Below are 23,855 nucleotides of genomic sequence, written 5' to 3' on the forward strand. Positions count from 1 at the left end.
AAAAAAAACTTAATTAAAAAAAAAAGTTATATTTTCTCTAGATATTTACCTGTTATATATTTAGAAATTGGAAGCAGAATATTGATAAAGTTAAAGTAGAAAGTAGTGGAATATTTAGTGACAGACTGGCGGATCGCCAGCTCTTATCGATAGCCCTACTTCTCCTGCGCTCCTCGGCGCGGACGGATACATTTCGATTCTGTGCGTAGAGTGACTTGTCCAGTTAATGACGCAAGCCAGGATGGCGACAGAGAGTCTAGAAGTTTGACATTTTCACAGTTTACAACAACTGCAGGGGAACGTAACAATACTCCCAATAATGACAGCTCGCATATTTAGTGCTCTTTGATCAAATGAGTTTGGCAGGGGGAATTCGCTTCCAATAAAAGGACACCGCAAAATGATCCTCTTCAATCAAGGTGCAGAGGATCATATACATTACTGACGAGCCTCTATATTTAGAGCTTAGCAGACGGGAGAAATAAAATACATATATTGCTGCTTAAATAACTGATTTTAAAAATAATTTATCAGTGAAAATATTGAAATACACCATCTTTTAGAGTGGCTGACAAGATAGAGGGGCTGACTAAGAACAAATGCCTTCCTGGTGGAGTAAAAGGGAGGATAAACAGGATATTCTCTCCAGGGTGCAGAGCAACCCATTGTGTAAACCACATTAAAAAGGACTGAGTACATGCCAGACCATGGACCAGGGCTGTCGCTAGAGGGGCGAAAGGAGGTGTAGATTCTAGGCCCCCTGCTTTTGGGGGGCCCCGCAATGTCAACTGAGGGGGGCCCACAGGAACAACCCACACCGGGCCCGGATACCCTAGCTGTAGCCCTGCCATGGACCATTTCAGTCGGTCAACTGTGTTTTTAAACCTTTCATGTGTGGATGAGTGTGTTAAAAATGGATTTGGGTGGCACTGATTTTTAAGCACACACCACATAATTTTTTTTGGCCACATATAATAAATTATACTTCGATGCTCAGCATAAATCAATTTGTTTTTCAAATAAGCTTGTTTAATTAAAAAAAAAAAGTGTCGTAAAAACTCTTCATTTTGCACTCTTCAAACGCATCATTTTGTCTTCATCTGGTTCTGTGCAACATTTTCAAATTAGTTGTATATGCAGAAACGCTAACTGATTATAATTTTTCTTTATTTGGCCAAGAACCATCTGCCCCATTTCAAAACCAAACCTATAGTTTGTAAAAGAAAAACAGCGATATTACATTAAAAAAATAAAAATACAAGGACAATCCCCTTATGTGGTCACGGCACGGTCAGTGATAATGAAATGCTGATGCTGTTCACCGATTGCGTACGCAGTGCACTCGTTTGTGGCAAAGGGCTGTGCGTTTAACCATCGGCCCGAACAGCACACTGGCAGAAACAACAGCTACTGAGTTTTTCTCTCAGACTCCAGCCTCCAGGCACCAGTGAAGTAACGCAGTCTGATAAAGACTAGATCCCGGCCCATCTGTAGCCAACTCCAGATCGGCACCAACTTTGACCCTAAATGTGCAATAAAACAAATCTTCATTACCTCATAGTGGAAATAACCTTCATTTTTGAGACATATACTGCTAGAAAAAAGATATAGAGTATTAATTATTTTAATTGCCTATGCTTTAAGTGCATTATATTTCAAAACTGACAGCACAAACCTTCAATCTCTGTCCAGTTAACAGCCACTTCTGATATAGGGATGTCAAAACACTGAGCAATGTAGAGAAGTTCCACATCAAATGCCCTGTAAGACACATTTTTTTAAATTTTAATTAAGAGGTTAAAATTCAAATTGAAATAAATAAAAATAGGTTCTTTTAAAAGTAAACAAAGTGCTTTTTGGAATATGATGCTATATTTGCAAAAGTTGCAGAAATGCCTTAAATCGCCCCTATTATGCTATTTTAAAGGTTGCTAATTTAGTTTTGGAGTCTGCAGTAGGTTTTTATGCATCCAAGGCCAAAAAAAAAAAAAAAAAAAAAAATTCTCATAATAATACACTGCAGCATGACCTCTTTTATCACAGTGTCTGAAACGGTTTGATAATAGATTGTGTCTTTCTAAACCCCTCCTTTCTGAGAACCTACTCTGCTCTGATTGGTCAGATGGCCTACCGCTTACAAGCGTGGGTTAGAAACAAAGCCGCCCTCAACACTTGATACATAGGTGATACGAACAGTAAAGATGGTGTCGGTTTTACTGTATCAATTCGAGCTCAAGTCCTCATTCTTTTGAAGTGCATGCAAAAAGAATTTGCAGCGCATTGACATGTCGACAACACAAATCAAACGCTTCCAGGCCTCAGTTACAGCTACAGTGTTTGAGGGAGGGTCAAAGTAGCAGACAATTGCAGGCATACAATAAAGACAAAAGGGTGGCATTATGCAAATTTGTTACAAACCTACACAGGTTCGAGCAGGAAGTATTACTAAGGACTCGTTTCGGCAGTTCTGAATCTGTTCTTTCTTTTGGGAGACAATAACTCCAATTTTCGTGCACTTTTTACATTCACAAACAGCTATATATTACACTACATCAAAGGTAATGTTCTTTTTTTATCATAATTCGGGCATTGTATTATGAAGCTCTTCAACCTTTAAGCGTCCTTACCAGCGTTCCACATGCAGGCAGGAGAAAGTTTTCAAGGCAGCCTCACGAGTGAAGAGCTTAAATCCACATTGTGTGTCTTTAATCCCCCTCACACAAAAGAACCACACCAAGAAGTGGAATCCATACATCAGAAACGTTCGGAACATTGACCGCTGTCACAAGAAGAAACAGAACACTGAAAATGCAAAAGTACTGGCAATTTCCTCATGAACATTAGCTATTATGGTCCAGTATTTTTGAGAAACACTGAATACCTGAGCCACTGATTCTTCTTCCAGGTGAGCTCTGGATCCACAGGAGATCGCCATGTTATCCTGCATTGACATAAAAGGAAAACATTTTCAGATGCTCTGAGATCTTTTGGCAAGGAAAGGTCTGTAAGTAATTTGATAACTCCAGCTCCTGGTTAAGCTCCAGACAAATATGTAATCCATTCTGAGATTTGCTGGAAGCCTATTTATATTTACAAAAAGTGGTGTCTCACAGGCTTCTCACTGATGCTCTGAAGACCTTCTTCCACCTTTTCAATGTCAGCAAATTTAGTGGCTCCGTCAGCATCAGCCATAAGAATGAGCTTCCCACGACAGCTCAGTGCTCCCTGAGCAGAGACAAACACAACAACGAACAACATTATAGCAACTGTTGAGTGTGTGCAAAATAAGACTTTTAGCTGAGCTTGAGCATTCAAGCCTGAGCTTCAGGCATCAAGTCATATCATTAATTAGTGATATTTTTCACATTCTCAACTGAATGGAAACTGAATCTTTGTTTTTGCCTTTCAGCAGATTTCATCAGAAATGTGGATACCGTCCTCTATGACAACGCACAAGGAGGACTGGGTGTTTTTTGCATTATTACCATTTTAACTGCACCGCCTTTTCCACGGTTCTTCACCAACGTCAGAACTCTCACTTTTTGTGCTCCATACTTTTTTGTGTATTTCATGGCAACCTGAGGATACATATGATCAAGCATTCACTTTGATTGTTATATATTATTCATTGTTATATATTATAATGAAAAATGACAATAAGACGTAAAACTACCTCTGTAGTTTTGTCTTTGCTGCCATCATCTACTACAATAACTTCATATGTGAATAATGGATTCTCATTCTGTAAAATCAACAAGAGGAAAAATTGGGTTGAAACAGAGTCACTTTAGTTACAGCAATGCCATCTAGTGGTGAGTAATTCACACATGCTGTAAAAACAGTCTGCAGTAACATTCAAAAGGATTAAAATTAAATGTGTGGCATCATTCCTGGATTCATAGGTGAACTCAGATATGTTTACACTTTTATTTATAAATGTATACTTTTTTACAGGTGTGTTTAAAGTACACATGTCATAATACAATCATTATCATAAACATTTTAGTCAGAAAAATAGAACTATTAAGTCAGTTATGACACTAGCTAGCCTGTTATTTCATCATAGAAATGTAAAAAAGAAAAAAAAAAAATGAATAAAGCACCTGTCTTTTCTCCAGGTATTCCATGGCTTCATCCATCATAGCAGGCACTGTGTGATAAAACAGAGACAAACATTACCAATATAAATCCTCTTATTGCCAAGAGGTCGTTAATGAATTTAAGCCATAGGGATTCAGTGGGGGTTTTAACCCAAACTAGGTACATATATATATCATCAAAATAACTCACATCTGAGTTCCTCATTGTATGAAGGGACAACCACAGACAGCTCCAATGAGGGAGGGTCCATCAGACTGGGAAAAGACTCTTCTGTGCCTTTTGCAGTCAAATAGTGCTTCTCCTTCTCATGGCGAGTCTGATCTATCATCTTAGCACTGACATGAGCAATCACAACAACCTAAAGACAAGAATAAACTGGTGTGACACAAAGGAGTAACTAGTTCAACTGGATGAATCAGTGAAGCTCAATAGAAGTGTGACTATATATATATATATATATATATATATATATATATATATATATATATATATATATATGAAGAGTTCAGATGACATCAATCTGAAATTTTCTTCTAGAATGATCATTTTTATCAAGCTCGTATATTTAAGTTCAGTAGTTTCACTTAAATGACAATTAATAGGTCATTTTCATTGCTATTTAAGTGAAATTACTGAACTTAAATACGAGCTTGAGAAAAATTATCATTCTAGGAGAAAATTTCAGATGGCACTTAGAGGCTTTTGCATCTGAACTCCTCATATATATATTTACAAGTATTTCATAGCAAATAAATATTCATTAACAAATAATAAGAACAACAGCATGGATAGATCACTAAGAACAAACATAAATCAGAAAAAAATCCACAATGATATAAAATTGATACAAATATTCAAAATAATAAGATATACATTTACCAAAAGTAAGACGATCAGCGCCAGGATCATCGACCACTGCAATAATTCACATACACAGAAATCCATCATCCAATTCCCAGTCAACATATCACTACAGGGAAGCTCACCAGTTTACAGCTAAACTACCCTACAGTATCATATAGAGCAACCTTAAAATGAGACTCCGTGAGGCGGGACATATGAATGGGTGTCGTACTAATTTACGGAATAAACACTTAAATCTCCATTGCTGAAGTTTACTTCCAGTCACAGAGAAACATCTAACGTTACGCGGAAGTCGTCCTGACCAACCACGTCCACATCATCACCATCATCACAGCGGGCGAAGAAAGCACAGAGCGGCGGCTTGACAACAGCACTAGCGCCCCCCACTGGAGCGGAGGACGGGAGATTCAACTCTTTACGTCACTGCACTGCAGGTTTCACGTGGTGCCGCTAAACATCATGGCGGCTGGTTTCAAGTAAGTCAATTACAATACAGCGTGAATTACGTATGTTGATTTTATCTGAATAACTAATAATTATTTAATATACTTGAGGTTTTCAGGACGGTGAGATTGTGATTTCGCTGTATTTAACGTAAATATTGAGTGTGTGTTTTGTTTTTTTAGAACCGCAGAGCCTCTTGAATATCACAGGAGCTTTTTGGTGAGTTAACGGTTTGATTTTTGTCAGCTATAAAGTTGAATCAGTGTTATAACACAGTTAATATTGTTGATCTAATAACCAATTATCTTAACCTAATATTCAACAGAAAGAAAACTGTCGTCCAGATGGAAGAGAATTGGGAGAGTTTAGACCCACAACCTTAAATATTAGTAAGTATTAGATGCATATTATAAAATAACACATTAAAATGTTCAGAATAATTTTCAATGCTTTAGAAGTACAGAGGTGTCATTAGATATAATTGGGTAAACGTGTCTTTCCAGGCTCCATATCTACAGCCGATGGATCAGCAATGGTGAAAATTGGAAACACCACAGTAATCTGTGGGATAAAAGCCGTAAGAATCATTTTTATTTTCCGAAAAGCTATGATATTGCGGTGGATAATGAAGTTACAGCATTTTTTCTCGCAGGAATTAACTACACCACCCTCTGATGCTCCAAATAAAGGATATATAGGTAAATGTAAATTATAACTGACAAATGTTATACATTGAGGTGTTGAATGAAATTTGGAATGAAGTTCCTCTTTGGTCTCCAAGTCCCAAATGTAGATCTGCCTCCACTGTGCTCGTCTAGATTCAGACCCGGACCACCAGGAGAACAGGCTCAGGCAGCCAGCCAATTTATCGCAGATGTCATTGAGAGGTACATCTCAAGAAAAACATTTCTTTGTGGGTTAAAGCAACGTGATTGGTTGTCAAAAAAGAAGAAAAATGTATTCCTTATAAATTTTAGCAAGCCTGCAAATAATGTTGGTCAAGCCAAACACATTATCATTGTTATTATTACTTAAATCAAGTTTATTCTCTTCTCTTCTGCTCTGCAGTTCAGATTTAATAAATATGGAGGAATTGTGCATTGAAAAATCTAAGGTAAGATATAAATATAATGTTAATACTAGAATCTTTAATAAATATACTTCTAAAAATACCACAACATTGCTCATTTAAAAATCCTTGCATTTCATTTATCACTTATTTTCTAGCTTTGTTGGGTGCTGTACTGTGATATTATGTGTTTGGATTATGATGGGAACTTACTTGACGCCTGCATCATAGTTCTGCTGGCAGCTTTAAAGAACGGTGAGCACTTCATCTGAATATAACATCCTCCTGCTGTTATGATGACTAATAAACACATTTCCAATTTCTCAGCCCAACTTCCTGAAGTCACTGTAAACAAAGAGACAGATTTAGCAGAAGTTGACATCCAGAAGAAGAGACACTTGAAGATCAGCCGGCACCCAGTTGGCTCATCGTTTGCAGTATTTGATGAGTAATCAACATATTTCTCTATTACACAACACGCCATTTAGTTTAGCCAAATTAAGATCAATATAAAATTCTTTAAAAATGACACAAGAATGAGTTCACAGACACTTTTTCCATTTCCTCCTTTCGCAGTTCCATCATCATCGTCGACCCCACAGCGGAAGAGGAAAGCTTGTCTACAGCATTAATGACTGTGGTAACAGACGAGGAGGATCGACTCTGTGCCGTCCACAAACCAGGTGAACATCAAGACATTTGACACAAAACTGCAGGTTATTTACAGCATCAGGGATGCAATATCATCGGGGTGAAAAAGGCAACATTATGGAAGCTTGTTTCCACCATGGAATAAAAAAAAGGTAATTGTGACTTTTTATCTCACAAATCTGACTTTTTCCGGCAATTGTGAGTTTATCTCACAATTTAGGCTTTTATTCGCAGAATTGAGAGTTCATCTCTCACAATTCGTACTTTATAACTTGCAATTGTGTTTATATTATTTAAACTCGGAATTGCGAGAAAAAAGTCAGAATTAAAATAATCTTGGAACTGCTAGAAATAAAGTCAGAATATGAGAATTTTGGGTTGCTAGATCAGAATTGCTAGATATTTAAACGGAATTGTGAGATAAAAAGTTGGAATTTTGAGAATCCTGGGTTGCTAGAAATAAAGTCAGAATTACAAGAAAAATGTTAGAATTGTGTGAATCTTGGATTTGCTAAAAATAAAATCAGGATTGCGAGATATAAAACACGGAATTGAAAGAAAAAAAGTTCGAATTTTGAGATAATCTTGGGTTGCTAGATCGGATCAAACTCAGAAATGTGGTAAAAGTCGGGATTGCGAGATATAAACTCAAAATTACAAGATTACAAAAAACTATTCCATCAGGGAAACAAGCTTCCATATGACAAAGAGTGAGCATAGCAGCAATTTTAGCATTAAGTAATATGGAAAAATTCCCCCTTGACTATATTTATTCAAATTATACTATATTTAGCTTTGGATAAAAGCATCTGCCAAATGCATTAATATAAATAAAATGCTATTGTACTGTAAAATAATGAGTAATTAATAATAATAGAATTTATTCTATAATTTCTTTGCTTTCAAACACAAAACCATAGAGCTTTTATTTTGGCAGAAAAATTGCAGAAGACCTCAAATCTTCTCTTTTGTTGACAAAAAAAAATGTATAAACGATTCTCATATCAATATAAAACAAAAATCATCAAATCTACATGGATCACATAAATGACCTATTTTGGATCCACCAAAGTGTCAAGATTGTCGATGAGTATCACCTGATTGAATTTTTGTGGTCTGTAGATTTGGTTGAATAATATTAGTAGATTTAAAAACAAATACAAATGCTTTGCTTTAGGTGGGACGTCGTTATCCGGTGAGAAACTACAACACTGCATCAATCGAGCCATAACGAGAAACAAAGAGATCAGCAAACTAGTGGACAAAGTCATTGGGAGCATGAAGACGACGAAATAAACACACAGTCGGGCCATTTTTATCTAAAAGTTGTATTTTTCACTGTCAATATATACTTTCTTTTTTTATCACAATAAAACTGCCGACAAAGATCATTTACAAAAAATTCTGCCTCAGTGTTCAGAAATGTCATCCACTCACATGGTTTAGATTTTTTTTCTCCATAAGAATATACATCAACTCCCCCCCTCAGTATAACAAAATGCCATTTTAAAATGTGCCATATAAAAACCGCACATGTAATTGCATGCTGGGACAAGGCAGCCCATCATTCTGACATCCAGCAGTAGAGAGAAGGTTTTCTCATAATGGTAAAGTTGAGCAAAAGGTGATTGAGGCACATCTGTACGGCCCTTATTAGTGTGCGTAGGGTCCACCCTCTCGAGCCGGACGGGCTCTCGTTGAAAGGGCCATTTGGAAGGAGAATAAAGACAGCATGCCGTAGGGAACCCTACAAGAAGAATTGTCTCATTTCATGTCTTGTATTTCTTTAAAAAATATGGTAATACTCTAAGGTCCCCTGCTCTAAATGTCCTCGATGTAACACGAATAGTCCTCTGGCCTGAGGTCAGGTGAGTAACTCCTGCACCCCTATGAATTTTTTTTTTTACTTTAGTCCGGTTGAGCCACAATCAGTCCATAAAATGCTGTGGATCAAGCACAGTGGCGTTTGTTGACGTCCTCACGGTGGGTCAGTGGACGGGGCCGGAGGTCATGATTTGGGGAGGGGCTGTGGCGTGCTGCGTTTCCTCTTACTTCTTGGCTGGTTGACGGAATGTTGCCGTGGCAGCGCCGACTGTGCCGCCGCCCCCACTGCCATACCCATTTGCTGCTGTTGCATTTGGTGCTGCAAGAATTGCAACTGTGCGAAAGGGAAAGTAACGGATAATGAATTTGTGCCGTTAAAAACGTACCAAGAGTCTCCTCTCACAGCAGCTGTGTCTCAGAAGCATTTCCTACATGTAGCCAAGGAGTTCAACGTTATGACGATCATCAAACTGACACCCTCTAAACAGTACAATTGAAATAATGTGGAATTTTTTTTAATCAAATATTAAATAATTATTTAATTGTTTTAAAGAGACATACACTACTGTTCAAATGTTTTTTTTTTTCTACTTTTATTCAGCAAGGACACATTAAATCGACCAAAAGTGACTAAAGAAATTTTAAATGTTATTTATAAAATATATATATTGCAAATAAATGCTATTCATTTGAACTTCATATTCAAATAATCCTGAAAAAAAGGTCACAGTTTCCATAAAAATATTAAACAGCATGACTGTTTTGAATATTGATTAAAAAAAGCAAATCATCATATTAGAATGATTTCTGAAGGATCATGTGACACTGAAGACTGGAGAAAAGATGCTGAAAATTCAGCTTTGCATCACAGGAATAAATTACATTATAAAGTAAGAAAAACAGTAAAAATAAGAAAAATGTTTCACAATACTACTGTTCTTACTTTGTTTTTATCAAATAAACGTAGCCTTTGTGAGAATAAGATTAAAACATTTACAAAAATCTCACCTTAAACTTTTAAACAGTAGTGTATATTGTGCTTACATGTGAATTTTCTTTTAAAAAGATGAGTTAATGCCTTTAATATTATTGTAAAATTTGGGATGCACCAATATTAAAAAACTAGTCGATAAGCTAATAATTATTTTCAAGTTCTGTAGTGATAGACAAATGGCGAAAGACAGAAAAATTAGGTCTAAAATAAAACACTATCAACTAGCATCATATTAAATGCTACAAGTGAATTTAGGCATCACATTATTATGAATGTACAGTATTTAAAAAAAAAAAGTTAATTATGAGACTTGCTAAAGATGACATTTAACAGTGTAACTAAATTAGTCATGCTTTTAAAGATGGACAGCAAAGGTAATCTAATGGGAAATGAGCATGCACTAGCAAATATCCAATATCAACGGATCCTGATAAAACATCTCTACCATCATCTGATAACTGATATGGTTATAATATCTTGCATCCCTATCTACAATTTGGAAAATCCCTTTAGCTAGTAATGTACATTGTATACAATATTACATGCTTAACATGTTTGTGTCGCCCCTCCCGTTGGCTCAGATAATGGAAGAGTTTCAACTAAAGCAGAGCTGCTGAAGGGAAACCACCATTCTTTAAAACCGCAGTGAAAATGGAAGCAACACGCTGGACAGACATCGAAGTGTTTGCAGAAGCTGGGTGAGGCAGAAAGAGGGAGGAATGGTATATTCAATGGGGAAATAATGGGAACGACAAACTTTGAAGAACAGGAAAGGATCAAGCAGTGATGGAAAAGGAAGGCGGTAAATGTAAAAGTGCAATGCAGCTGTTGTTTTGTCAGCTATGCTGTATTACACACACACGCTCTTGTTTGGTGTCAGCAAGACAGCAACTTCAACTCGCATCTCAGCTGGGACTAATGCAAGGGTTCGGCTGTTACTGGTCAGATGTGTGTGATGGATAACACAAGCACAACACAAATTAGTCATGCTTATCAATGAAACTGATGAATCCTTCTAAATAAGACATTTATGAAGTTTTAAAATATATCTCAATTGCTATAAAAGCATGCTTCAAGCTGCTGTTAATAGATATGCCACAAGCTCAACATTATATGCAAAGATGTTGGTAAAGGCTTAGACAAGAATGGTTACTCAAACACAGCAAGCTTTACACACTGGTCAGAAGTTGCCAGGAAAGAAACTATTGATGTGATAAACAGTGTTTAGCTGTGTAGTCTTGAGCATTTCATCTAAAGAATGAATGCATAGACATCATATAACAGACTGATCCACAGTCTTGCACCAGACCTTTGAACTCAATGTTAACTCAATTGTGATTTTGTCCTTAGATGTCGCTATATTGTACACACTAATGTTCAAAAGTTTGGGGTCAGTAAAAGATTTAAAAAAAAGAAATTAACACTTTTATTCAGCAAGGACAAATAAATTGATCAAAAGTGAGGGTGAAGACACATTGTTAGAAAATCATGTTTATGTAAAAAATCTTCATGTTTTTGTGGAAACCACTGTTTTCAACACTGATAATAATAAGAAATGTTTCTTGAGCTCCAAATCATCATATTAGAATGATTTCTGAAGGATCATGTGACACTGAAGACTGGAGTAATGATGCTGAAAATTCAGCTTTGCCATCACAGGAATAAATTACATTTTAATTTATATTAGAATAGAAAAGTTATTTTAAGTTGTAATAATATTTCACAATATTACAGTTTTTACTGTATTTTTGATCAAATAAATGCAGCCTTGGTGAGAAGAGACTTTTCAAAAACCAAATTACAGACCCCAAACTTTTGTGAAAAAAGAAAAAAATAGAATTTTTTTTCAACCTTTAGATATTTTAGGGTGATAATTATACGTTTTATAATTGTGTAATGTAACGTATTTAGAAGGTGCGTACAACGTATTAAAAGAAGGTGCGTACAATGTGCGTAAGTGATGTCAGCCAGAAGGTGTTTCAGAGCTGGAACAAGTTATTATAATTTGATGACGTTGGAATAAAATGAATTGACAAATCATGCACAATAAGACCAGAAAGATGTTTTAAGAAAGTAAATAGGGTCGCTTTTGAATTCATGTCAAGAGGTCAAAGGTCAGTCTGATATACACATGTCTATGGGTGGATGAGGTCAAAGTTGCTGCATTACTTGGATCTGTGGCTGGTGCTGTTGCTGGAGCCTCGGGGATGGTAGGCTGGGCCCGGACCCCTCCAGACCACAACCCAGCTGGGACAGCACTACCACGGACAGAGGGGTGGGGTGGAGGAGGAGGAGGGGAGAGAAAGAATAGGGTGGGGAAGGAGGTAACAGGAAATAAAAGGTAGAATGTAGCAAAAAGGAAAAGTGGCATCCACCATCATGTTAATCAAATGACAAACCAAATAGTAAAAAAACAGCTCTGATTAACTTCGACTGATCTACGTTGAGATTAGTATGACACACTACAAAATCTAAATTCATTAGTATGTCTACTCGCTGTGTTAGTGTCTGTTAGAGATATCTGGACTAGAGATGTACTTGAATAACAGTAAGAGGAGTAGCAGAGAAATGAAATGCATGTATCCGGTGCATGAGTCTGTACCTGCTGCCTGAGGGGACATGAATCCCCCCACTCCGGTGAGATTGATGACTGCCGTCTGTTGCGCGGTCAGTCCCTGTTCTGTCGTCAGACCCGGGTCAGCCTGATGCAAAGAGGACAACTGAATTACTATTCAGTCTATTAGTTAATCCTCCGCATCACGAGATTACTAGAATAAGGAAAGCGGTGTAAAATGATGGACACTGTGTCTAACTCACAGACTCCCCCTGCTGCTGGGGGCTGGATGTGGCCGACTGGCTGCTCTGCTGTTGAGGGGAGAACTGAGACAACTGCTGCTGCTGTAGAGAGTTAAAAATCAGAGGTCCCGTAGGGAGCTGAAAGAAAGCGAAACACAAAAATAATGAAAGAATCCTCTCCACAAAACCCATTACATTACAGGAAAAGCGCCCTCACCTGAAGAAGGTTGAGCGGTCGCAGTCCCGGGCTGTTGTTCAGGCCAAAAGGCCCACCTGCTGGGACAACATTGACATTTTAATAGGGGTGTCACAATATATCAAAATACATATCATGGATAGTGACAATATGTATTGTTCACCAAAAATAAAAATTACTGTGTGAGTTGTCAGAGTTTTAGAGTCAGTACTACATTAAACTAAAATGTTGAATTTAATGTATAATAATGCAATGGAGGAATATTTGTGTCCTGATAATGCCAAATGTATCATGTTACCAGTAAAAAGTGGCCTACATTATTTTAAATATATCTAGCCAGTAATTATCTAAATAATTCTGCATTTTCAGCTTCAGAATCATGATTATTTTTATTCTGGGGTCACCATTGTCCTGTGCATTGGGTTACCAGCACCAAGTCCAAGCCTATTCATACACCCACAATTTAATACCAAATTTAGCATTTTAATCAACAGTACATTTTCTTGTTCACCTTTTTTTATAATAGCCTTATTGTATCATGAGATGTATCGATTCGTGACATGAGAGTATCGTTAAAAAGTATCGTTTTAATCTTCACAATAGTGACGGATAACTTGTAAAAGTCACTGGTGAACATCTGACCATGCAGGGAGCAAATGACGGAGACGTTTACCTGCTGGAGCTGCAGGCTGCATGGAAGGCAGAGCTCCAGACATGAGACCACCAGAGGGCAGAAGTCCACTCAGGGGTATACCAGACGCCAGGGTCCCAGGACTACAACCCAGCATCGGGTTAGAACCGCTCATCAGGGTCTGTGGACTGCTGTTTGTAAGAGAGGTTCAGCCGGGTGAATATAATAGTCACTTTACAATTGTTGCTTGTCAGACTGTATGAGCATGATCCCTGCTGTAAGCCATGTCCCACAGTAGGATCTCAGTCGTCAATGTCGGGCTGTACGACAGGCAAAAATTGACAAATGTACAAAAACTCATTTGGAGTTTTACATCATCAAACCATGACATGTTCGGTGACTGAGCTGCATGCGTGATGTAAATGGTGGCTAGCGACGAAAAACAATCTCTAGCGTTAATATTGGTCATGGCTTGTCAAGAAAGAAGAAGAATAGAAGATGAAAACAAACTATGTGTGTGGATCAAATGGTGGTTTGTTGCTGTCGCACTAATTGCATCATTAGATTCTGCTCTCCTATTGGTATTTGATCGCAATGGCCATTAATCGGCTGTCGGCAAACAAGTCAAACTAGCGATCAAAGACTACCGATTTTAGCCTAGGATCAGAGGAATATTTTAGGATTTGCAAAATTTGTCTCAGACGGCCAAATTGTGGATGAAATTATACAGAGTACACCCGGCTTTAGTCACATAAAACAATTTTTTCATGTCACTTACCAAACTGGGCCCACCACATTGATGAAGTTCAGCCCTGCAGGGTTGGTCATGACCTGTGAAGATGTGGTGCTGGACGTGGGCAGGGGAATAGTCATGACGGGCAGGGCCATCTGCTGCTGGGTGAAGGGAGTCAGCAGGGTAGGTTGCTGTGGGAGGGAGGGGTCCTGAGGGGTGGGCGTTAATGAGGGCGTGACACCCTGAACGTCGGCAGGGTGTGGCGTAGAACACGGCGTGTTGGTGGGAGTGGGTGTAGCGGGCTTGGGAGTACCTGATCCTATGGATGACAATCAGAGGAAAAAGAGGGTAAACAAATATAGGCTGATAAATTTGGAAAGAATTAATCATTCTAGAGTGAAGTAGGGTAATTTTATTGTTTTGTGCATATCTTCTTTTTTTTAAAGCTTAAAAATTACTTTTAACTCAAAAGAGTTTTTAATAGCAAAATCCGTTTTGGGCAGAGTGATTTAGGAAAAGCTTCACTGTGACAAAAAGTTTTTATACAAAAAGTTCAATAAAACAGATTATTAGAGTAAATTTGACAAGAAAATTATATTTTAGTCTTTCTACTTGGTCCACATTCTCACCCCATTTAATAGGACTATATAATTATAATTATGATTTTTTTTGTGATTATTATTAAATAAAAATTTGAAGCAAACTAAAAAATATATATTGTAATAACACTATTGTACTATAAAATAAAAATGTGAATGATACAACTCATTTTATTTTACAATTTGACAATCGCACTAAGCCATATAGAGCTGGTAAGTCCCGCCCATCCGTAAAACCCCAAGTGGACCTCTAGGTTGAAAAATCGTCAATCCAAGTGAATGTGAGAAAATAATTATTTTCTGGTCCCGTTTGAATTGTGCCATGAATGTGAACAATATGTTGTCTGTGAATTTTTTATATAATTTTTCATGTAACAAGTTTGACAGTATATTGTATGATTCTTCGGCTAGCAGTTGTGGAAAAGACATAACGAGAAAGACTACATGTCGCCTATGTGACGTCACCCCATAACACATTTTCCCTCCACTTGTCAAATCACGGTGCTAATGCTGCGATAATCTATGGAGACAGATCGAGATGCCTGTGTGTTTTGTACCCAAATGTCACCATTCAAACCCAATGGGCTGTTCTTTCTTCAGATTCCCGTCTGAAAGCTGCGAAGAGTTGTAGTTGAGTTGAGTTGTTGAAGTCTAACCGTATCAAACTTCTACCCGCTAAATTGTAGCATTCTTCACACGAAAAATTATATAAAAAATTCACAGACGACATATGTTCACATTCATGGCAAAATTCAAACGGGACCAGAAAATAATTATTATCTCACATTCACTTGCATTGACGATTTTTCAACCTAGAGGTCCAGTGGGGTTAGCGGAAGGGGCGGGACTTACCAGCTCTATTGCCATATCGATTTTATTTGGATATATCATGTGGACCTGGTCAGTAACAGCTTTGTGGTTGTGGATGGAGAGATACTCAGTTACTCACTCTGCATGGGCGAGAGAGCAGCAGGGGACAGCAGGCTAAGCTCCATGGAGTGTTTCCGGGAGAGCGACTGATTCTTCGAGGGTGGAGGAGTCGGGCACTTGAGATGGCCGCTGGAGGCCTGTGTACTGTACAGGTTTCCTAGACAACAGGACGGAGTGTTTGTTGGTACACTTTTTAAAGTGGAGAGACAAAAACACATTGTGACAGACAGAAAGAAGGGAATGAGACCAAGACCTGACCTGACTTTCATCAGTCTATTTACTGGTTCTTGTGAAAGCTCCAACATGCTGCATAACACTAGAATGAACCTCATTGGTTCTCGCATGTCAAATTATCATGCTTGAGCTTCAATTTACCATAACTGATGTGTGTTGATGAATGTTAAATGTTTTATAAATTTTCATTATTGGATGAACTAAGTAACCCTTTAACAACATTCCGATTGTTCAGCTTGGCGAAAAAAAACTTTCAGTGGACAAAAACTCCATAAAACAGCTGTCAAAGTTGTGATTAGTGAAAATGACGTGATCCAGAACCTTTATACAGTGCATGACATTGTAAAGACTAAATCTATTCCTCACAGCCTCGTTTTTATCCGCTATAAATTCTGTATGTCGTCGCCTGACTAAGGTCTTTTATAGAGGGGCGCCAGGGATGACATATTTTTTTGTGGGCCAAAACCCAGATATGAATTAGCATTTAAGCACTTCCGGTTCCATCGTTCTCTAATCAAGGTTTTTCTTTTATGGGCTTTTGGTTGAATGCTTGAAATAAGGTCGGTGGTGAACATGCTCAAGATATTTTCAAGACTTTTTATTCTACGATATAAAGTACATCAGTAATACCCTCTTGTGATGTTTTAAAAGCTTTTACTTGTCTTCTAAAAGGTGGTTGCTACGAGTGGCTAAATGGAGGTTGTCGGGGACATTAAACGTCATCAGCCAAACAGGTAAACTCATCTACTCACTCGTCCGTTTTCACAGCCCCGTCGTGTTTATAATCACGCTCTTGCAAACGATTATAACTCGAACTTTCAGGGAAAATGTTTTAAAACATTTATACACATACATGAACATATAAAATAATCATACATTAAGTCTGTCTCACCTGAGGAGGCGCAGGCTGAGCCGGCTGGCAGTTTGATAGGAGGAGGTCTGTGTTTGACACCCTTTCCTAAAACCGAAGACTGGACCAGCGCTGAGAACCCATCAGCCTGCATCAAAAACAAACAGCCATCAAAATGGTCTGATCTTGGATGATGTATGGATGTCATAAAATTTACATTGATTCTTTTTTTCAGGCACATGCAATTGTTTTGGTACCCATTTTCTATATCTGGCACATAAATCTATAATCAATCACTTTGGGATTGGTTTAGACAGGCAGAAAAAGAGCATATCTGCCTCATATCTATTTTTCTATAGCATGAACTGCAAACCATAAAACCATAGTCGGAACAGTAAGATATATACATTATGCAAAGTGTCTCACCTCGTTCTCCCTGGTGGGGGAGAGCTGGCCTTGCGAGTTGTGCAACATCTTCACCTGACACTTCACGTCCCGTTCATACACCTCTTTATACTGCGTCAGAAACCTGCAGCACAGGAATGTTCACATGGTGGCTGAAAAAAACCAAGACTAGGATCCTAGAATCCTGACTAGGACCAGGACTAGGAATCACATCACTCCTATTTTGGAGTCCTTACACTGGCTCCCTGTCAGGTTTCGTGTTGATTTATAAATTCTCATGCTTATTTATAACGCTTTGGTCTGGCAACTCAATATTTGTCAGAACTCTTAATCCCCCTACATCCCAACGCGAGATCTCCGCTCCACTGAAGCTGGTCTTTTAACTGTCCCGCCAACTCGTTTAAGATCTATGGGTGATGGGGCTTTCTCTTCACTTGCTCCAAAACTATGGAACTCTCTGCCCTCTGAGATTAGTCAAGCAGAATCTATGAAGTGTTTTTAAATCTACCCTCAAAGCATTTATTTGATCACTTCTAACTATATTTTCTATACCATTTAATTATGGAATTGTTTTGAAAACATATCAATTATATTTTTTGTGTGTATTGTATATTTGAATGTCCTTCTCTTTTATGAATGCTTTTATATTGTTGTATTTTTCTTTTCTTTTTTCGTATTTTTGTGAAGCATTTTGAGATGTAACTTTTAAAGGCGCTATAGAAAATAAAGTTTATTATTATTATTATTATTAAGACCAGAAACCCAACAACACCAAACGACAAAATGAAGCTCCCATACTTACCGATCAGCGTCTGTCTTTGAACCTATGAGGAATCTACAAATCACAGAAAAAAGAAAAAAAAGATCAGGTACGTGAGCAAGCAAAACAGAGAGTAAAAGTAATTTTCCTGGACACTTCCCCATCTCCCATTGGTCGCATATAAATGTAATGTATAATATAAGAAAACTGAATATATAACATAATACAAATGTGAAATAAGTACTTGTAAGTGAAATGCTAAAATGTCATCAGTTGCTTCTTACGGTGGGTGAATGAGGTGTAGGTCTGTGACGTCCTCCTCTGATTTGGAGTCTTTGGCGCTGTAGATTTTCCCGTACACCAGCGGGTCGCCCATAGACTGGAAGATGGTGACTTTTGTTCTTTGAGACTGGCCTCCCATCTCACACTCGAAAATGTAGTCGTCCCTCACGTCCTGTTCAGAGACAAAGACAACATGTCACACAGATAAAACAACGTTTTACAGGGTTCATGTACAGTATAGTTACTATGTAATATTCACACAATTTTGTTACCTTTGCAGGCCAAACAGTGGGCTGAGTGTCATCTATTTTGACTGAGTTTTCTGCCACTGCATATTTCTCTACCTGAAGGCAGAGAGAGAAACTAATTTTCACAGATTTGGCTACAGGACAAAATCTCCAAACATCCCACATCAGTACACTGAAGGCCACAAGATTTCAAGTTATTTCTGAGATGAAATATTGTTGGACCTTCATAAAAGAGAGATGATACTGTATGTTCATTTAATTGCATTACAGCAACTCACGTCAATTTCTGCTGGGACGGTCAGCTGACAACTGTTCTGTTTCCACATGTCCACACACTACAAGAGAAACAAGAATGATTTAAACACCTAAAACACCCACTCTAGTGATAAAGATCGATAAGATCTAACCAAAACTCGGAATGAATATTAAGTATTTGTTTAAAGAGAATTTTTTAGTTTTAACACTTTTGAAAGATGTCCCTTAATTCTCACCAAGGCTGCATTTATTTGATCAAAAATACAGTAATACTGTGAAATATTATTACAATTTAAAATAGCTGTCTTCAGTGTCACATGATCCTTCAGAAATTATTCTAATATCCTGATTTGGTATTCAAGAAACATTTCTTGTTATTAATTTCTTGCTTAATATTTCTGTGAAAAAAAAAGTAAGGATTTTTTTTTAAATAGAAATATTTTGTAACATTATAAACGTATTTACTGTCACTTTTGATCAATTTAATGCATCTTTGCTGAATAAAAGTCATTTTAAACAATTGTAACAGACCTAAAACTTTTGAACAGTAGTGTACATATTTTACCAGGTTTTAATTAATTTCCCCAAAATCAGCACAGAAATGAAAACACGTCTGCATCTTTGACTCACATTCCCAGCTTTGGAGATCTTCAGGTCTATGGAGGGAGCAGGTTTCCTCTCTTTCCTCCTCTGCAGGTAGTCCAGGAGTCGGAGCTGTGGCAGTGCGGGACAGTGGCTCATCATCTCCTGCTGTCTGTTCAGAGCTGCTCGTGAATGCCTCCTAAAACACCTGAGGAGGAGAGAAACATGACTTCCATTAGCATGGAATGATGCAGATTTGATATTTTGCTTTTAAGTTTTCAGGATCTCTTTGTACCAAATACAACATTCTGAAGCTAAAAGAACTTCAGCTTTACCGTTTCTGTTGGCACCACAGAGCGAGGACAAAAGCGCATGTTGGTGAAAAAAAAACTCACATTCCTTTAAGTCTCAACAGTGCAATGAGAGATCATAACAGCAGTGGGTTTTCAGTTCACAGGTGGTGACAAACCACAAACACACAATAAAAGACCTACTCTGTGCACGTCTACATAAGCTCTGTGGGTATGTGCAAAATGCAGTTATTAACTATCATGCTGTACACTGAACAGCACTACACTACCATTCAAAAGTCTGGGAAAAAGGTTGTTTTTTTAAAGAAATTTATACTTTTATTTAGAAAGGACGCATTAAATTAAATCAAAAGTGACAGTACATTTTTTCTAATAGATTTCTATTTCAAATGCTGTTCTTTTGAACTTTATATTCATTAAAGGAGAACTCCGGTCAATTTTAACATTGAGCTCATTTTTTTGTACATTTGGAGTGCTGTCAATACAGAGAACAACGACAAAAATCGGTGTTGCCTACACCGAGTTATTCTATTTTTAAAATTTGCACCCTGTTGACTTCAATGGGGCAAGTACTAAACCTGCTTTTAGGCTCTTAACATCCTTGATGTGTCATTACAAGTGCACAGCCAATGTGAGTGATTTCTTCTGAGTGAACACGAGTGGATCTGACTGCAGTGGATGTGAAAGATATGTATAAAAATGATGTTATTTAAGCCAGCGCACATACCTGTATTTATATCCTGTTTTCGGTCGAAGTCCATAGTAATCGATTGCCGAGTTCACGCGCGTGATCATAGGTAACTAAACCTATGCGCGTGAACTCGGCAATTGACTACTTTGGACTTCAACCGAAAAACAGGATGTAAACAGGTATTTGCGCTGGCTTAAATAACATCATTTTTATACATATCTTTCACATCCACTGCAGTCAGATCCACTCGTGTTCACTCAGAAGGAATCACTCACATTTTCTGTGCACTTGTAATGACACATCAAGGATGTTAAGAGCCTAAAAGCAGGTTTAGTACTTGCCCCATTGAAGTCAACAGGGTGCAAATTTTAAAAATAGAATAACTCGGTGTAGGCAACACCGATTTTTGTAGTTGTTCTCTGTATTGACAGCACGCCAAATGTACAATAAAATGAGCTCAATGTTAAAATTGACCGGAGTTCTCCTTTAAAGAATCCTACATTTTTTATTTTGGTTTCAACAAAAATTTAAAGCAGTTTTAAACATTGATAATAAGAAATGTTTCTTGAGCACCAAATCAGCATATTAGAATGATATCTATGTGACAGTGAAGACTGAAGTAATGATGCTAAAAATTCAGCTTTGCCATCACAGGAATAAATTACATTTTAAAATATACTCAAATATGAATGCACCCCTGGTGAGAACCGGAGACTTTAAAAAAACTTTTTGAACAGTATTGTATACAAAAAGCAGAACGCATTTGAATGTAAAGCTGCGTCACCGTTTCATGGATCGTGTGTTCATCTTCTGTTTGTTGTAGAGCAGACGGTTGGTAGCGCAGCTGACAGAGATGGAAGGGTCCAGACACAGAGGCTCTGCTGTAGCCAGGATCAACTGACTCTCCAGCTGAAGTTTATCATCCTATAAACACATTCAAAACACATGGGAATTGATGCCTCCTCCAAACTGAGCTGTGAATCTGTCACTTTTAATGCTCTATGCAGTCGCGTCACCTGCGTCCACTTGTGGTGATCACTTGTCATGGCATGAACGTCACAGATCAGGGTCTGGTGAAGAGAAGAGACACAGCTTAGTAAAAATACTCACCTCAAGTTTCTCAGAGACTGCTGGTCATGGATCAGGACTGTTACCGACCTGCATAGTGGGTCTCAGCAGGATGTGCCGGCTCTGGTAGGAGGGCATCTTTGCATTTCCAGACTGTCTGTAGTCCCTGACCTCGGCTATGACACAGCCACAGTGGAATATGTTCACCTGACAGAACAAAAACGGAAAAACAAAACTAAGCCACTGGTTTATGGATCAGTAACACTGCATGTGATAATGTAGGCTAATGAAATTAAAATTACACTTTGAATCAATTCTGCACCAGTGTTATTTTAGCATTATTTATATACGATAATAGTATTTTTTTCATAGTTTTAATTTATTTTTATATTTTCAGTTGTTTTATTTTTATTTTATTTTAAGATTTGATATGTGCTTTTTGTCATTTCTATTAGTTTTGAGACTTTCTTAATATTTATAGTAAGCTTTAACTTATTTTTATGTAATTATATTTCTTCAACTGAGACATTTTAATTTAGTTTACACAATATGTATATTTTACATTATTTCAGCTTTATTCTAATTAAGAAAAACTATTAATAATAGTTTTAGTTAACAATAACAACACTGTTATGAACTTTATATAGGGCAGGTAATGTTAATGGAAAATAAAATATAAATATTTTTCTAAATAAAAATAAAAAAGTAATTCAAAAATTGCATAAAAGGAAATGGAAAAATACATGAAGAAATTACACATTAAAAAAATAGTTCAGTGATGCTACTAACCTGTGATTTTTCTAGAAGGTCTACAAGGATGGGCGGCAGCTCCTCAGCATCCAGGTACTCCAGTAACTCTCCTTCTTCATAGCGAAGTCGGATTGTTTCTGAATCTTTAGGTCGGGATAAAAACATCAGCTCGAGCGAGAGTTTATTAATGATGAGCTAAGCATAATACACAAATAAAAAGCAGACAGTACCAGATCCATTTTTTCCTCTAAGCATAAGCGAATATCCTTCATTGGCAGGGTACAGGTTGACCACCAGACATGAGACTGACTCCTGTGAGACAAGTTTCTCTAGTAGATTCACATTTCTCCTCAGTTTCTACAGAAAGAGGGCAGTAAGGACTTAGTTATTTATATACATATATACACACACATATTCAATCTGTAATATCATTCCGCGATAGTCTTGAAGTTACTGTAAAACATAAATGTGTTTGTGTGTTAGCGGGTGAAGATTACCTTCAACTCTGGTTCTTTTTCACACTCTTCAATGTACAATTCATAAAGTTTCTGATATAAGGATTTCCTTCCGCTCGAGGACGATCGTCTCTTTGCTGGTCGCTGACGAGCACTTTCAACAATGTACTAAACAAGACATAACAATGTCATTGTAGAGTAGAAGAATGCATTATTGCCATGTGAACAGGATACAAAGTAAACACCAAATTGCACAGTATAAAACAGCACAGAAATAAGTTAAAAGTATACCTCAGCCCGATCCAATGCATATTCTAGGACTTGTTGCTGTGGAAGAAAGATAAATGAAAATGCATAACATTAGAGGCAGGGCAAATCTCTCATTTTGTCCAAACAAGTCAGTTAAAATGTCAAATATTATCAAATCAATGCCATAATGTTAAATACATCATTAAAACAAATCTTAAGTTCTTACCATCGTGGTTGCTGTGTGACAGGAGGCGATGCTGTGTTACACCAACACTGTCACCTCCACAAACACACCATTCAAGCCCTGAGATCAGAGAGAGACAGTTCAGAAACACACTCCACGCGTGCATTTATCTGTCCGCTGACAGTTGTAACCCCAGACATCCAATGACAAGTGTATGAATGCGAATAAACAAAGTATGAGACATGGACTCAGCTCATTAAGACAGTTATGCATCTGTGTGTTTATATGCAATCACAACATCTGGTAAACAAATGTGGTGAAATTCAGCAGGATGATGACAAAGTATGCGTTAAAGGATGCAATGGCAGTAAATATCATGCATTCATGAAATGCAGAGGAATATTATGCCAGAAGAATAAGACAAACTTCAGCACTGGAGCTCCAGCAAACGACAGTCTGGCTAACCACAGCTAACAGCTCACTTAAAATGCACAAACCCACACAACACGACCACCTGACAGAGCGGGGCATAACGTGACAATGGCGACAAACACTGAAACTGACTTGCCAATCGAGTTGCATCACCACAGGAAGAAAATCCAAAGCAAGAAGCGGAATAAATGTTCCAGTGCCTTCAATGAAAAAAACTCACAGCAGCCATTTTGTTCCAGTGTAACAACAAAATCCAAACTTCCGGTG

General features: G+C 37.6%; 4 protein-coding genes across 13 annotated transcripts in view; 1 reads left to right on the forward strand and 3 right to left on the reverse strand.

Annotated features, from left to right (window-relative positions):
- Positions 1 to 1,402, reverse strand: part of smad9 (SMAD family member 9) — an 11,679-nt gene extending 10,277 nt beyond the window's left edge. Inside the window, exon 1 of the mRNA XM_081353808.1 lies at positions 1,323 to 1,402. The gene's annotated coding sequence lies outside the window, so the exon portion shown is untranslated. The remainder of the gene's footprint in view (positions 1 to 1,322) is intronic.
- On the reverse strand, positions 1,151 to 5,297 carry alg5 (ALG5 dolichyl-phosphate beta-glucosyltransferase). 2 transcript variants are annotated; one of them, XM_081353811.1, is made up of 11 exons: positions 5,130 to 5,297; positions 4,981 to 5,016; positions 4,291 to 4,459; positions 4,104 to 4,150; positions 3,674 to 3,742; positions 3,486 to 3,578; positions 3,112 to 3,225; positions 2,882 to 2,941; positions 2,628 to 2,779; positions 1,676 to 1,761; positions 1,151 to 1,523 (listed from the first exon to the last, which is right to left on the reverse strand). In XM_081353811.1, the coding sequence occupies exons 1-11, from the start codon at positions 5,157 to 5,159 to the stop codon at positions 1,408 to 1,410; spliced, it is 972 nt and encodes a 323-aa protein (XP_081209937.1). In that variant the 5' UTR covers positions 5,160 to 5,297; the 3' UTR covers positions 1,151 to 1,407. The 2 variants fall into 2 exon arrangements, with proteins under 2 accessions (XP_081209937.1, XP_081209936.1); XM_081353810.1 differs by having other exon boundaries at positions 4,981 to 5,216.
- exosc8 (exosome component 8) lies at positions 5,225 to 8,525 on the forward strand. The gene is made up of 11 exons (XM_081353812.1): positions 5,225 to 5,441; positions 5,592 to 5,628; positions 5,735 to 5,798; positions 5,913 to 5,986; positions 6,062 to 6,107; positions 6,191 to 6,296; positions 6,478 to 6,523; positions 6,637 to 6,733; positions 6,806 to 6,926; positions 7,055 to 7,161; positions 8,307 to 8,525. The coding sequence occupies exons 1-11, from the start codon at positions 5,425 to 5,427 to the stop codon at positions 8,423 to 8,425; spliced, it is 834 nt and encodes a 277-aa protein (XP_081209938.1). The 5' UTR covers positions 5,225 to 5,424; the 3' UTR covers positions 8,426 to 8,525.
- supt20 (SPT20 homolog, SAGA complex component) lies at positions 8,439 to 23,854 on the reverse strand. 9 transcript variants are annotated; one of them, XM_081353800.1, is made up of 24 exons: positions 23,725 to 23,843; positions 23,199 to 23,276; positions 23,015 to 23,050; positions 22,766 to 22,891; positions 22,499 to 22,625; positions 22,308 to 22,411; positions 21,609 to 21,725; positions 21,467 to 21,520; positions 21,235 to 21,374; positions 19,497 to 19,656; positions 18,890 to 18,946; positions 18,636 to 18,707; positions 18,366 to 18,535; positions 18,124 to 18,156; positions 17,343 to 17,445; positions 16,959 to 17,064; positions 15,852 to 15,989; positions 14,349 to 14,622; positions 13,613 to 13,761; positions 12,961 to 13,016; positions 12,765 to 12,881; positions 12,550 to 12,649; positions 12,117 to 12,205; positions 8,447 to 9,287 (listed from the first exon to the last, which is right to left on the reverse strand). In XM_081353800.1, the coding sequence occupies exons 2-24, from the start codon at positions 23,199 to 23,201 to the stop codon at positions 9,138 to 9,140; spliced, it is 2,481 nt and encodes an 826-aa protein (XP_081209926.1). In that variant the 5' UTR covers positions 23,202 to 23,276; positions 23,725 to 23,843; the 3' UTR covers positions 8,447 to 9,137. The 9 variants fall into 9 exon arrangements, with proteins under 9 accessions (XP_081209931.1, XP_081209929.1, XP_081209930.1 ...); XM_081353799.1 differs by having other exon boundaries at positions 12,961 to 13,019; XM_081353798.1 differs by having other exon boundaries at positions 12,961 to 13,019; positions 23,721 to 23,843.
- Position 23,855: the final 1 nt, after the last annotated feature.

This window comes from Scardinius erythrophthalmus, assembly GCF_964197995.2.
Source record: "Scardinius erythrophthalmus genome assembly, chromosome: 23".
In the NCBI taxonomy this organism is placed as follows: Eukaryota; Metazoa; Chordata; class Actinopteri; order Cypriniformes; family Leuciscidae; genus Scardinius; species Scardinius erythrophthalmus.

What these genes read in the sequence shown, in the direction of transcription:
- supt20 (XM_081353799.1), bottom strand. An exon ending in AATGTGGTGGGCCCAGTTTG is followed by an intron (nt 13,762 to 14,348) that starts GTAAGTGACATG and finishes TCTTACAAACAG; the next exon opens with CAGTCCACAGACCCTGATGA. An exon ending in CCCAGCAGCAGGGGGAGTCT is followed by an intron (nt 12,650 to 12,764) that starts GTGAGTTAGACA and finishes TCTTTGCATCAG; the next exon opens with GCTGACCCGGGTCTGACGAC.
- alg5 (XM_081353810.1), bottom strand. Translation starts at nt 5,067, where the DNA reads ATGTTGACTGGGAATTGGATGATGGATTTCTGTGTATGTGAATTATTG. An exon ending in AAGGCGGTGCAGTTAAAATG is followed by an intron (nt 3,226 to 3,485) that starts GTAATAATGCAA and finishes GTCTCTGCTCAG; the next exon opens with GGAGCACTGAGCTGTCGTGG. An exon ending in TAACTGGACAGAGATTGAAG is followed by an intron (nt 1,524 to 1,675) that starts GTTTGTGCTGTC and finishes TTGCACATTTAG; the next exon opens with GGTCAAAGTTGGTGCCGATC.
- exosc8 (XM_081353812.1), top strand. An exon ending in TCCAAATAAAGGATATATAG is followed by an intron (nt 6,108 to 6,190) that starts GTAAATGTAAAT and finishes TTGGTCTCCAAG; the next exon opens with TCCCAAATGTAGATCTGCCT. An exon ending in GCTGGCAGCTTTAAAGAACG is followed by an intron (nt 6,734 to 6,805) that starts GTGAGCACTTCA and finishes CCAATTTCTCAG; the next exon opens with CCCAACTTCCTGAAGTCACT.